Below are 14,846 nucleotides of genomic sequence, written 5' to 3' on the forward strand. Positions count from 1 at the left end.
CATGTATATATGCATTGAAATAAAATTAAGACTATGTGAAAAATTTGTGATCAAATGTCGAAACTGTGTAAACATAAGCCATTTTTGCATGTAATCAAATGGTTATGTTCAAAGAAATATCTAGCACAGAAATGTTCTGTTTACTGGCCAAATTCCTCAACACAAGGCAATAGAATACCTAACATAACATGAAAGGAGTAACCAGAAATGAGTTGATGTGGTATAAAACAACAGGATGTCTGGGTATCCTGACAGAGTTCTTTCAGATCTCACATACATGTTTTATCAACAGATCTTTTGTTGCTATATATGAAAATGTGGGTATCTCACCAGCATTCCATCCTCAGAGTTGTGGGTATCCTACAGGTGTTCCTAAGTCAATGCAGAATCCTTCTGAGCACAACATCTCATCAGTGTCCATGATCCTCCCTTTGCTTCCTTCAGATTGTCTTGCAATACTTTTTTCTTCTTAAAGCTTTGCTGCCATCCTAACTCTACCATAAGAAAAACCTTAATATACCTGGATGCTTTTCTTAAATGCACAACTAAACATCCAAACAAAATACACTACTAGCAACAATACTTGCTTATTGTTGTGACCTACACTTTCTGCAGTGTCTTCTGTGTTTAAAGAAAAGCAGATGTGAAAATTTGATAGCCTGGTAATGCGCATGATCCTTCTTCAATAAACTGTACCTATGGGCTCTGTTACAGAGATGATCTGACAACAAACATGACCGCATGTTCAGTTCTACCTCTACTTTCAACATAAAAAAATACTTCTTTGTAACAAAATATATCTCTCTTAGATATAGATCTATAATCTCACACTTTGAATATGAAAAGAAATAAGTCAGAAACAAGGCCTATATAGGACAAAATTTCCAAAGATCATTCACAGTTGTCCCTTGATTATTGCCGGAACTTTTTGTCTTCTGTTTTACTTTTGCCTTCTCTGATTGGCAAAGTCTTGTTGCCTCCCGGTCTGCCCCCAGTTCTCTTTCCTCTTGGCTTTCCATCCAACACAGGAGAGTTCTTTCCATTGTCTGAACTTGTCTTTGCTATTTTTGCATTCTGACCGCCTCCTGGGTGACCACCAGACCTTTTACCTCTTGGTTTCCCCTTTGGTACTGCAGATGAGAAGCTACTGCTGCCTTCAGATGGACCGCTCTCTTCTGAAGTGCTGATGGGTCCTGGTAAGCCATTAGCATGATTGGCATCCACTGAAGCTGCCTGTGTGTCTGCTGCAACAGACTCTCTTCTGCTGCAAGATGCTGTTTGCAGACTTTCAGCAACTGCTGCAGTGTCTTCTGTAGCACTATGTTTGCTCGTGCTGCAAGATGCTGTCTCCTGCTCTTCAACATCTGCTGTGTTGTCTTCTGCAGCATTCTTGTTTGTGCTGCAAGATGCTGTTTGTTGTTCTTCAGCAACTGCTGCAGTGCTTTCTGCAGTATATTTGCTTCTTCTGTATGATGCTGTTTGCTGTTCTTGAACAATTGCCGCAGTGTTTTCTGATGCAGATTGGTTTGTTCTGCAAGATGCTGGTCGTTGTTCTGCTGCAAGTGCTGCAGTGTTCTCTGCAAAGTTATCATGTTGCTGCTCTGTACCTGATGCCTTGTCCTCTGAGACATCTTTCTCAGTGCATCCTTTGCTTGAGGACGACACTGTCCATTTACCACCTTTCACTTTCGTAAATCTGACAGCTATCTTCCTCCTACATTTCCCAACATTACGCTGGGTAGCTGTCAGTAGCCTCTTCTGTGGCGTCGCGCAACCCTTAATGGCTGCAGGGTGCCTCTTGGCGAAATCATTCCACTGCCTCTTCTGTGCCCCAGTCGCCTGCCTGGACTCCATCTGCAGCCCGTAGCTGCCCCTGTGCACGACCAGCCCCTGCTTCTCGTGGAAGTGTCCGAGGTACGCACTCACGTTATAGAAAGCGTTGCAGACAGGGCAGTAGACACACGGGTCATCCCGGAGAGAGGAGCACCAGTGGGGGTACAGGTAGCCCCAGCCCGTGAACGCTCCTCCTTTGGATGTGTGGGACACCAGCAGTGGAGAACAGTCCCACAGGCAGACCGAGCAGTTTGGCATCAAGCCTGACTTGCTTCTCTTGGACATAACGTTTTCTGAAGGAATACAGGGTTGGGGAGAGCTGCTTGTGGGGATACGGACAGGAGTAATAGAGGAAGGACCACTGCTTTCTGAATGTAATTTTGCATCCTTGTCCCTTTGGGAGTGCAAAGTCGGCTTAAGTGAACGAGGGCTGCATTCCATTGTCTGATTACTCTCTTCGACAGCCTGGTCCAATGCCTCACTTCCTTTGCTGGAAGATGGTTCATGGCAGCTGGCTTTGGTGTCAGAGTAAGAGAGTTTTCTGTCCACAATTGCTTGAATTGGACTCAAAGACGGCATGGCTTCAGTATCAAAAACAACAAGATGCCCAATACGTTTTGGCCCATTCTGATGTGTGTACAAAATTTCTGCACTTTGATCTTCCACCGCAACTGTTTCATGGTTCTGATTAGGACACTTCCATGTATCATCTTGGCATGCAGCTGTCTTCATCAGTTCTTCTTCTACATTCTGTTCTTTCTCTAAATAACCTTCAATAGTTTTGTCTATCTTGGCTAAGTTTTTCTCTGATGGGACAACTTTGTTCTTGTTCTGGTCTAGTGTTGCTACATCTCGGTTGCTTTCTGCTTCAGTCGTCCCTCTTGTGTCAGCTTTGTGATACGTACAGCTCTCTGCCATCACGTCCTCAGCCATTGAAATGCCAGAATCTTCCATGATGCTTGTAACATCTTCCATGTCGATTTCTGATGTACTCTGCTCGGTCACACTTTTGTTAGCACACAAAAAATTCTCTTTCAAAGTGTCTTCCCCATTCATGAATGCCATCTCAGAACTTGCTGCAAGGTCGATTCCACTCTCGTACATGATACTCATGACTTCTCCTAAACCCTCTTCTGTTTCTTCTACATCATTTGAATCCTCCATCACAAGTTTCAAGCACATGTCCTGCGCAGCTTCTTCTTTTGTGTTGTACAGGACTTCCTTCCGCTTGTCTGCAACTGTTATACCAGATTCCTGCATGATGCTCAATACGTCTTCAATGTCGTCTTTCTCTAAATCACCTGTCGATGCATCATGCCTTTTCTTACAGACATCTGACTCAAGTACCTCACCGGCTCTGCGAGATGCTTCTTCATCTTGGTGCATACATGGAACTGGTGATGGACTGGCATCTGACTCTAGGGAACTGTTGCTGGCCATCGTTTTTGTTGCACCGCCACAGTCAGCTGTACACCCTTCAATCATAGCCTCAGCTTCAGCTTGCTTCATACTTGGAACTGATGGACTGATCATGACATCTGATACTGGGGAACTTCTGTGTTTCTCAATGCTAAGACAGTCCATTGTTTTTGTCGAGACGCCAGAGTCATGGCTAGCTGTACACCCTTCAGCGATCCCTTGATCAGATTGCTCCATACATAAAGCTAACTGACTAACATCTTGTTCTAGGGAACTGTTGCATTTCTCAATGCTGTCCAATGTTTTTGTCGAGACACCAGAGTCACTGCTGGTTGTACACCCTTCAGTTTGCTCCTCTTCCAAGCAGAACTCCGAAATCCCTGAGTGTGTCACTTCCTCTGCCTTCCCCACTTCATGACTGTACTCCAACTCTTGCCCACTCCCCAGTCCCTCCACAGGGCTCACTGGTGTCTCCTCGATCGTTTCCGAGTACCCCTGATCCTCACTGCTCACCTGTTCACCCTCACTGTCCCTGCTTTGCTCCGTGGTAGCCAGCTCTTCTCCCTTGTCGTTACGAACAGAGATGTTGACTTTCTGCAGGCGTGTTCCCACCACCTTGGTGGTGATGTAGAAGGTTGTCATCTGTTCGTCAGGGTCGGCACTACTTTCTGCTAAGAGATTGATGCTTTGAGTGCTTGTCACCACAGATGATCTGGACTCATGCCTTCTCCTTGAAGAGCTTCTTGGTCCTTCAGCAGATGAACTAGAGGACTCCTCACTAGCAGCCAATCCTCTGGAGTGTTGCTCCATCAAAGAACACTTCTCCTCTGTTTCTAACTGTTCACTTTCTTCGGTGGTCTGACAAGCTGTGGCAACCACACTGCTGCAGTGCCGTTTCCTTGGAGGCTCTTCGCATTCCTTTTCGAGACCTTGTCCACCCGTCTCAGTTGAGCAGTCCTGTGTTTGACACGCAGCATCCGTACGAAATCCAATCAACGTAGGGTTCCATGAATTGGAAGCCATTCTGCCCCTTGGAAAGAGGTTGTCAGGTCCCAAGTCACTCTGGAGTATGTCAGCTGCCGCTGCGTCTTCCTGCAATCTGTCAGCCTGATGTTCCTCAGGGTTGACGGACACCGTTGCTTCTGCCTGTCTCTTCCTCCCTCGTCTTCTCAGTTGTTCTTCATGGCCACACTGAGCACACCTTGGCAAGACGCTCCCTTTCTTCTTCTTTCCCGTTTTCTGTGTCTTCTCCTTCTTCTTGAGCCTGAGGAAGGAGCGGTGCAGCAGCTCTGCATCCTCAGTCCTGATGAGGTAGCAGTGGTTGGACCTCCTGTCAATGAAGTGGCAGTACGGCCGCAGGAACTCCAGGTACTGCCCCTTACACCGTATCCTGCTGATCTGGAGCAGGTTGCAGCGGCTCAGGACGTACGACACCGTGTGGTTGTACACCTGAGGTAGTAGTAGTAGAATGGTTTATTTAGAACTCATACAAATATATCATATATACACCAGTCCATGTTCATTGACCAAGAACAATGAAGTGGTTTGGACACCTAGTAAGGATGCCACCACAGAAATTACCACACAGAGCATACAACAACAGAAAATCTGGAACCAAGGCCAGGGGTTGTCCTAAATATGATTTAGACATTACACAGGTCTAGAGTTGTAATTATTTGCATATGTGAAATTGTCAGTAACAGTACGGTAAAAAGGCTTTGTAACAGCACTGGCAATAAATCGCTTTTCTGTGGACACTCCTTTGCATTAGTTGTATTAGTTGTGTCAGTTGTGTTATTCACCTTGTAGGAAATCTCCTCCAGGAAGAGAAACTCCTGCTCCTGGATGGTGAGTGAAGTGACGTGATGCCCGGCCAGACTGGACATGGATGTGATGACGGTGGGCAGGAGGTCGGGGTGTGCCCTGTTGATGGTCTGAGTCACGTTTGCCCCGGGGATACAGTGGATGATCTGGCCTGCAGCACTGCCCTCCACTAAGTCTTCTCTCGTCATGCTGGAACCCTGACCTACAGTGGGTGTCACTGGAAGACAGACGAAAAATGTCCAGACTATGCAGACGTACAAAATAAACTGGTGGACGTACCAACTACGAAGTACGTGTACCTAATACCAGTCCAGAAAAGAACAAGACATAGCTGTTATGCCTTCAAGGACCAGAGGATTGAAGTTTTAAAAAACTCTTTCCTAGAACTATTGCAGAGTGGAACTGGCTATCACCAAGTACAGTAGGGGCAATTACCATTTTATGGCTTTAAACAATGTTTAGAGTGAGATGTTCAAGGGTTAGGTGTAATGTAGCCAGCTGCCGCCGCGCCACGTGCCTGCGAAGCTGGTGTGTTACGCCGAAGGGTGGTTATACTGGCTATACAGATACAGACCTTGAGGTGCCGCCTCTCTCCCGCTTGCGACATCCTCCAGAGCGTCATCCTCCAGACCGCTGCACATCATTGCCATGGCAACTGCATCCATGCCTCCCGGAGGCACTGCAGGCTCGATGGCTTCCCTTTCCCCCGTTTGCATGGCTTGGTGGCCGTCTGTACTGTAGGTCATCGGAACTGGAGCAGAAACCGTGGAAGTTGCCGTTTCTGATGCGGCTTCTTCCAGGAATAGCAGCTGCTGCAGCCTCCTTGCCCTTGCCCTCGTCATGACCCCAACTTGTAGGTCAAGTTCAGACGGACAGTCCTCATTAGTTTCACCTTCACCATCTTTGCTACCCTCTGAGGTATTACCAGTTTGAGTGGTGTTCTCGATCTCTGTTTGTTGAGCACTAGGGTTTTCATTCACAGTTGCCCTAGGGGCCACAAACTGGTCGGCATTCGTAGCGTGTCCCGATCTCAGGACCATGCCGCCACTGGTGGTCACCGTGTGCGTGTCCAGGTCCAACATGGTTGTGGGTTCATCTTCGTCTTGCTGGCCGCCTGTGGAGTCTGCATTCACTGCTGATAGGGCTGAGTACACTGCATTTCCCACCCCGGACATGCCTAGAGAAGAAATTAGAAAGAACTAGAGTTCCACGATCTCATACCTTCGCCAAATGATGTTAGCCTTTATGAATAAGAAATATACTAATCACCCTGATTATGCAAATAGGATCCTCAATTGCATGAATTATATCAGTCTGTTGATCATATTCTCCACCAAAAGACAGTCTTATCTTAACAAAGAATGCCATTTTCTCATAAATTATGCAAATGTGGTCCTTATTTGAATAAGTTATGTTTAATTATGTTCACCTTCACTTAACTTTCAAACACCCCAAGTATGAAATTCCAGGCAGTTACCACTACGCAATTATAACATTTTGCTCATTAATTATGCAAATTAAGTCTTCATTTGCATAATCAATATTTGCCTGTGTTTCTCTCGCTCTTAATAACATATGTTACAAGCTTGAACTTCCTATCATGGAATGCAGCTGATTTATAGAATTTCCTCATTAATTATGCAAATTACATCAATATTCGCATAATTGTAATATCATTATGTCAAGCATCACTTAAGCTACCTACATACCAAAAATCACGATGATCCATCAATCGGTTCTTGAGTTATCCTCTTTTAAACATTTGTCCTTTAAACCCCCCTGCAGTTCTAGAGCAAGCTGCTAGGGGGCCTAAACTCACTTCACTTCTTCCCCAGCACAAGAGCTACCTACCAACCAAATTTCATCACCATAGCATGTCTGGATCTTGAGATATCAAAACCGGAAGTTCAGCTGCAGTACCATGACAAGCCGCTAGGGGGTCCAAAATCTAATCATTTTGAGGTCTCATCAAGACCTACCCATCTACCAAGTATCAAGACAATCCATCAAAGCCTTCTCGAGTTATCGTGTTGACAGACAGACAGACAGACACACACACACACACACACACACACACACACACACATACACGAACGCCCCTGAAAACATAACCTTCTTGGCGAAGGTAATAATGGTAAGATTAAAGCTCATTACACTCTTGAATATGTTCAAGCTTTTTTAAATCAAATATGACTATCTGTACAGAGTAGGTTGATAGCACGTGGATGGGGAAGAATGACAGGCAGAATTGCAGGTGTTCAAAAGCTCAGGCAAGTGAAATGGGGTGAACTGGAAGATCACAAAAACCACAAATACTCCATCAAGACTGAAATCTCTGATTTCTGTTTAGACTCACTAAGTATTACCTTGTGTGACTGTGGGTGAATCAGTAGTGGTGCTGGCTGGTGCAGGCTGTGTGCTCTGGTTCCTGACTGCTGACATGACTCCCTCCCCTCCCCCTCCCTGGCTGGGGTAGATAATGAATGGTCCCTGGTGATCCATCAGCTCCCACAGGCTCACCTGGCCCATCGTGGACCCACGGCTTGTTGCCATGGTGACAGAACTATAAACAAACAGGTACAAAACAGAACCTGTGAGTACTGATCAAAACAGAAAGACAAAAATATACCTGAGGCTTTGAACAGGCTAATGCAGAAGAAATACTACTCTCCTGTGTATGTATTTCCGTGTATTTGTATAATGTATTTCCATGTATTTCTTATGGCAAAAAAAGAAACATTTAGTATGTTTTTGTTAGTACTCCACAGTCTTTTAAATATCTTTTCCAATTTTGGAAACAAACTTTTCTTTCAACTTGTACTATGTGCAAAAGTTACCCATGTTGAACAACTTAAAGATATTGCACTGTTTTTCTCTTCATTTACCTGTTCTCTTTTCTGTTGCTGGTAGCACCATGGACATCTCCTCTCCTTCCATCCAGTGACCTTTGACCTTCACCCGATGATTCAACACATGTATTCTGATTGATGTTGTCAGCCCGTCTCACAAACCCATCGAGACCCTGTGTGCCACTTTTTTCTGATGACTCCTCCTTTTCTTCAGTATCAAAAGTCTGACTGACTACAGGACAGTGTCTCGCGCCTGTATGCATGTGTTGTTCCTTGCTTCCTTGTTCTTCTGTTTCTTGTAGGAGCGTACAATCTCTAGTCTCACACAACTGGCTGATTTCATCCATCAGTTCATTCAGTCCACAGTTGTCGCTTGTGCTGTCTTGGAGTTTTTGTTTCTCCCCGCAGTTAGCGTCACTCTGTGCATCACAGGATTCAAATTCTACTGGCAATTGTTGGACCTGGTTTTCTTTTACACACTGAGAAGGATCTCTTTCTGTGTTTTTGTCCTCTTCTCCTAATACCCCCTGTATGTTTGCCTGTTGTACAAAGTCCAGTATGGCGTCACCAATGCTGGAGTTTGGGGAAAGGTCGTCCAGCTGTGAGAAGTCGATGTCTTTACAGAGTGGTGAGTTGAGGGTGGATGAGCCACTGTTGTCTATCTGTAAATCCTCTTCAACAACTGCTGTGACTGTCTCAACAGTTTCCTTTGAAGGGACAGCGTCCCGTTTCTCCTGGTTCTGTTCAAGGTGAGACTGACTTTGACCACTTACTGTTTCTGTAGTTTCAGCTCCCATTTGTTCTTCAGAGCTGTTGTGGCTTAATGTTTTTGCAAAGTGTTCTGGATCTTCTATGATCGTTTGAACTGTTGGAGTTGAATCACTGCCATCTACCTGTTTCTTTTCACCTGCATTTTCAACATTTTCCTTTGAAGGCATGGCCTCATGTTTCTTCTGGTCCTGTTCAGGGGGAGACTGACCTTGACTACCTACTGTTGCTGTGCTTTCAGCTGCCATAGTTTCTTCAGAGCTGTTGTTGCTTGCAACTTTTGAAGAGTCATCTATGATCATCTGAATTGTTGGTGATGATTCACTATTGTCTTGTTCCTCTTCAAATGCAGTCTCAACATTTTCCTTCAAAGGTACAGCGTCCTTTTTCTTCTGGTTCAGTTCAGGGGGAGACTGACCACTTACTGTTCCTGTAGGTTTAGCTTCCATTTGTTCTTCCAAGAACAATTTGTTGTGGCTTGCTGTTTCTGCAAAGTCTTCTGGGTCTTCCTTAATTGTCTGAATTGTTGGAGATGAGTCATTGTTATCTACCTCTTCAACTTCAACTGCAGTCTCAACATTTTCCTTCTGGTTCTGTTCTATAGGAGAATGACCTTGACCACTTACTTGTCCTGTGCTTTCAGCTTCCATTTGTTCTTCAAAGATGTTGTGGCTTGCCGTTTTTGCTAAGTCTTGAGGGTCTTCTATGACCGTCTGAATTATTGGAGTTGAATCACTGTTATCCACCTGTTCCACTTCAACTGCAGTCTCAACATTTTCCTTCAAAGGCACAGCGTCTTGTTGCTTCTGGTGCTGTTCAGGGGGAGAATGACCTTGACTACCTACTGTTTCTGTGCTTTCAGCTGCCATACTTTCTACTGAGCTGTTGTTACTTGCAATTTTTGAAGGGTTTTCTATGATCATCTGAATTGTTGGAGATGGATCACTGTTGTCTTGTTCCTCTTCAACTGTAGTCTTAACATTTTCCTTCAAAGGCACAGTGGTTTCAGCTTCTATTTGTTCTTCTAAGGTGTTGAGGCTGGCTGTTTTTGCAAAGTCTTCTGGGTCTTGTGTGATCATTTGAATTGTTGGAGATGAATTACTGCCATCTACCTGTTTCTCTTCAACTGCATTTTCAACACTTTCCTTCAAAGGCACAGTGTCCTGTTTCTTCTGGTTTTGTTCAGGGGGAGACTGACCTTGACCACTTACTGTTTCTGTGCTTTCAGCTGCCATACTTTCTACTGAGCTGTTGTTACTTGCAGTTTTTGAAGAGTCTTCTATGATCGTCTGAATTGTTGGTGATGATTCACTGTTGTCTTGTTCCTCTTCATTTTCTTTCAAAGGCACAGCGTCCTGTTTCTTCTGGTGCTGTTCAGGGGGAGACTGAACACTTACTGTTCCTGTGCTTTCAGCTTCCATTCTTTCTTCAGAGCTTGCAATTTTTGAAGAGTCTTCTGTGATTGTCTGAATTGTTGGAGATGAATCACTGTTGTCTTGTTCCTCTTCAAATGCAGTCTCAACATTTTCCATCAAAGGCACAGTGTCCTGTTTCTTCTGGTGCTGTTCAGGGGGAGACTGAACACTTACTGTTCCTGTAGGTTCAGATTCCATTTGTTCTTCAAAGGTGTTGTGGCTTGCTGTTTTTGCAAAGTCTTCTGGGGCTTCTATGATCATCTGAATTGTTGAAGATGAGTCAATGCTATCTACCTGTTTCTCTTCAACTGGATTTTCAACATTTTCCTTCAAAAGCACAGCCTCCTGCTTCTTCTGGTTTTGTTCAAGGGGAGACTGACTTTGACCATTTACTGTTCCTGTAGTTTCAGCTTCCATTTGTTCTTCAGAGCTGTTGCTGCTAGCAATTTCTGAAGGGTCTTCTATGATCTTCTGAATTGTTGGAGTCTCAACATTTTTCTTCAAAGGCACGGCATCCTGTTTCTTCTTGTTCAGTTCAGGGGGAGACTGAACACTTACTGTTCCTGTGCTTTCAGCTTCTGTTCTTTCTTCAGAACTGTTGCAGCTTGAAATTTGGGAAGGCTCTTTTGTGTTGTCTTTGATCTTTTGAACTTTTGGAGAGGAATCTGAAGTACATCTCACTTCTTGTGAATCTTTTTCCCCTGGTTCTTTACAACTGTCTATTGGGTTTTCACTCTGTAGCTCCATACCAAGAGTCTGACTGCATGAGGCATTGTTACTTTCTTCCTTGTTTGCCTCGTCTGCTTTCCTTTTGTCATCTTGTAGTAGTTTTGATGGTTTTTGGCTTTCAATCTCTCCCTTGCTGTTTTCATTTCCACTGCTCACATGTGTAACTGCCTGTTCTTGTAGTTCTACTCTTTCATCGTGGCCTTGGTCCATCTTTTCAACTTCTTCCGTGTCCTTATTTTGACCTCCATTACCCCTGTCCTTTGACGGTGTTGTTTCAGAACAACTGGTTGGTGCACACTGCTTGTCAACTCTGTTGTCTTCTGTACTCTCAACTTCAAAAACATCAGAACTGGTTTTACACAAAGCTTTTGATTGTGAACTACAAGGTGGTTTGTTAGGTGATCTTGGCTGGACAGGGGAAAGTGTAATGTTCACTATAGTTGAGCTTTCTTTGCCTGGTGATTGGGCTTCAAACGCAACAGTGCCATCTTCATACAGCTCCATGATATCCACACCTGTACTGTTATCTATTTCTGTAGCAACATGAGACAGTAGGTTGTGACGTCCTACAATGTTTTCCTGTTGCTCAACTGTTTCATCTTTGTGGTGTTGTATGTCCAAATCAGACTCAGTTTCTTCATTCTTCTTGTCTGGCCTCATTGAGGATCCTTCTTCCACAGGCAATCTGTTTGCTCTGTCACAAATGCTGGTCAACACCAAGGCTACCTCTTGCTCCAATGGCTGTTGCTCAACTGTCTCATCTTTGTGGTGTTGTACCTCCAAACCAGATTCAGTTTCTTCATGCTTCTGCGGGGTACCATCTAGCCTCACCAAGGCTACCTCTGTCTTCAATGGCTGTTGCTCAACAGTTTCAACTTTGTGGTTTTGTACTTCCAAACCAGACTGAGTTTCTTTATGCTTCTGTGAGGTATCGTCTAGCCTCACCAAGGATCCTTCTTCTCCCAGGGTGCTGTTTATTATGTCACAAATGTTGGCCAGCACTAAGGCCACCTCTTGCTCCAATGACTGATGTCTGCATTCTTCATTTTTTGAATCTTTTGGAGCAGCAGTACCAGAACAGTCCTGCTGCTCAGGGGATTCTGTATCTTGTTTGGAGTCCAAAACACCCGTGTTTTCCATCCTTAAGGATAGCAATGCCTGTATACGTGATTTTGTATGTATCAATTCTTCAGAGGGGCCAGATCTAGGGGAGGCCATCTTTTCTTGGTTGTCTTCTTCACTCACTTGTGTACGGTTGACTTTGTCTTCCTCTGGATCTGAGCAGGGTAAAGTTGGTGAGTTGTAAGAACACTTGCCCGGAACTGTAATTTGGACTGCCATGTTCTGCTTGTCAGTCGATTCTGTCTCTTTGGCATCTTTGTTTGCAATTTCAAAGGACAGTAATGTCCCCATACCTGATGTTTTACCATTTTTTGCTATATTATCCATTGTTTCTTCAGAGGGCTGAGGTCCAGGGGTGGCCATTTTTTCCTGGTTGTTGTCTTCTTCCTGAGTGCTATTGGCCTTGCCTGTATCTACATCCACAACTATGCAGGGTACCGTTGGTGAGTTGTCTGGAAAGTTCTGTTTGTCAGTCGATTCTGTCTCATCAGAGTCGGAAACACTTATAGGTGAAATTATGTCTCTTATCCTTAAGGACAGTAATGCTTGTAAGCCAGATTTCTTCTCATCCTTTTCTTTACTTGTAGATTCTCCTGAGAGAGATCTAGGAGAGGCACTTCTTTCCATGTTGTTGTTCTCAGATTGTGTATCGTTGGCCTTGACCAAGTCTTTGTCAGGATTTATGTAGGGTGAAGCTGATGGATTGACACGTGTAGGATAGTTGTTGAGCCCTAAATCTAGCTCTTCAATAGCTGGTGTATAACTGCTTGGCTCTGTGGAACAGGGAGTAGTCTCTTTAAAGCTGACCGTTCCTCCTTCATTTAAAGCTGTGAGCTCTTCCCATTCAGGACTGGAACACCTGCTGCTACTAGAGCTGTCGAAGCCAGGCTCTCTGCACAGGAGAGTGCGTACAAATGCATCAGTGTCCCTGGAAGATGCATCATCAAATGAACCACTACTAGTCACTGCATCTGCCGCACTTCTCGTGTCCGGATCCTCTGTGATGGCATGGAAGGAAGAGTCTTGTTTGGTTATTCTAGGTTGACTGGTAGAGATTGTGACTGTATAGCCAGTACGGCAAGAAGATGATGTTGGATTTTGCATAGAAGGATCCAAGCTTTTGTCCAAGATGACTGCCACCTCCTCATCTAAGTCACGTGTTGCATCATACCCAGTCAGGTCTATCATACAAGGACCCGCTTGTTCCAAATCACACTGTTCCACAGAACTTCTGAACACCTCTGAACTTGTTGATGAATCATGATTCTTGTCTCTTGTTGTTTCGTGCATATCCCTTTGTGCAGTATACCCAGATACCAAGGGTTTGTCTTTTTCTTCAAGTTCTTCTTCTTCTTCAGTGAGATCTATTATGTCCAAAGCTCCAGACTTGTGCAAGCTAGTATCTTCAAGTTTTCTTGTTTTCATGCTACGCTTTTTGGCTACATGTACATGTTCCTTTGACTTGTTACTTTCCTGATGATCATTCTTGCCTCTTGCTCCACACACCAACCTTTGTGTTTCATTATCAGGCGCTGATAGTTTCTCTTCCTCTTCGGTGAGGTCTATTATCATTTCCAAAGTTCCAGATTTGCAGGAGCTATCTTTGTATCCTCCACCTTTTGTGCTGAAATTTTGGGATACATGTTTTGAAGATTTCTCACTACCCTCTGTATAGGAACCTTTTACTTTGCTTACACCATCTTTGTCACGCTGCAAGTCTGATAGAGTACTGCTACTTCCATCCACAGTTTGGCATGTCCCTATAACATCACTAGGTTGTGTTTCACATGCATGTCTTCCATCCACACTAGACGCAACACTTTCTCCTGGACTGCTTGAGGATGGCTCTGCAGCCTCTGGGCTTCCATCCCATACCTCCATTAACAACAGCATATCTGTTTCATCTTCCGATTCCCTGTGAAGCACGTTAGAACCACTACTGTTGCATCCTGAACCTACTTCTCCGTTTTTCTGGTCGCCATCCATTGTGTAGTCTGGGTCTTTGTCTGATAGATCTACAACGTCCATGTTTGTGTTGTTGCTGACCGGACAGTTGTTATTCAGGACCTGAAGCTTGCAACCAGCAGAAAGCTCACTGTAGTGAGAACACATTGATGTGATGAGAATGAATATTTATTACTTTATGTTACAGGAGATGTATATTATCACTTCTCTCAATGCAGAGCCCACGGCAGCAAGACCAGAGCAGTAAATTTAATACAGGGTGGCTAATGGTCACTATCTCTGGCCAAAGGATACTGTCTTGCCACCATAGGATCTGCTTGGAGATTATATTACTATACAGGATAGTAATGAGCAGATTACCAATATTTGATTTAAAAAAAAAGCTTTAAATAGCCTTAGAATGATGAATAAAGAGTGTTTTTGATACTAAGTATATGAAGGCTTCAGATACCGTAAATCATGAGAAAGTTTGCAGTGGTTTTCTTTCTCTTTGCAGTCCTTACTAGACGACAATTTGTTGGAATACAAACTCAAAACACTGTCAAAACCTCCCTTTCCCACCTCTAGAATGAAAATAAAACCATCCCTAAAGTTTTGGGATCCACAGTAAGCTTCTGATAGAGAATTTCACAACAGATTAATCATTCAGCACCAAGGACAGAACCAGAGCCTCAGTTATGCTAAGGTCACATTTTCAGACCGGAGCCCGGCCGGGCTGTTTGCGTGAAAGAAAAAAAAAATAAATACCAAGAAGAATATATAACAATGATACAAATAATGTAACGGCCGTTAAACAAAAACAGCGATCGCTTTTATCCATTGTGTCGGATGATTAAAATTTCATAACCATAACAACATCGTTACATGGGAGCAAATATGACTGAGTGATGCCTTGATATTTTTTTGTAGAGTGAAAAATATG

General features: G+C 44.0%; 1 protein-coding gene across 1 annotated transcript; it reads right to left on the minus strand.

The window, feature by feature from the left end:
* Nucleotides 1-223: 223 nt before the first annotated feature.
* On the minus strand, nt 224-13,987 carry LOC109471395. Its single transcript, XM_019770683.1, has 5 exons — nt 7,962-13,987; nt 7,443-7,639; nt 5,641-6,253; nt 5,055-5,265; nt 224-4,701 (listed from the first exon to the last, which is right to left on the minus strand). The coding sequence occupies exons 1-5, from the start codon at nt 13,985-13,987 to the stop codon at nt 913-915; spliced, it is 10,836 nt and encodes a 3,611-aa protein (XP_019626242.1). The 3' UTR covers nt 224-912.
* Between the last annotated feature and the right edge of the window lie 859 nt (nt 13,988-14,846).

The sequence above is a fragment of the Branchiostoma belcheri genome, unplaced genomic scaffold, assembly GCF_001625305.1.
Source record: "Branchiostoma belcheri isolate BF01 breed outbred unplaced genomic scaffold, Haploidv18h27 scaffold25, whole genome shotgun sequence".
Taxonomy (NCBI): Eukaryota; Metazoa; Chordata; class Leptocardii; order Amphioxiformes; family Branchiostomatidae; genus Branchiostoma; species Branchiostoma belcheri.

Excerpts from the sequence above, each read along its gene's own strand:
- LOC109471395 (XM_019770683.1), bottom strand. The coding sequence starts at position 13,987 with ATGGACGTTGTAGATCTATCAGACAAAGACCCAGACTACACAATGGAT. Across the intron at positions 6,254-7,442 it reads TTCACCCACAGTCACACAAG|GCATGTCCGGGGTGGGAAAT; the intron begins GTAATACTTAGT and ends TTTCTTCTCTAG. Across the intron at positions 4,702-5,054 it reads TGGAGGAGATTTCCTACAAG|GTGTACAACCACACGGTGTC; the intron begins GTGAATAACACA and ends CTACTACCTCAG.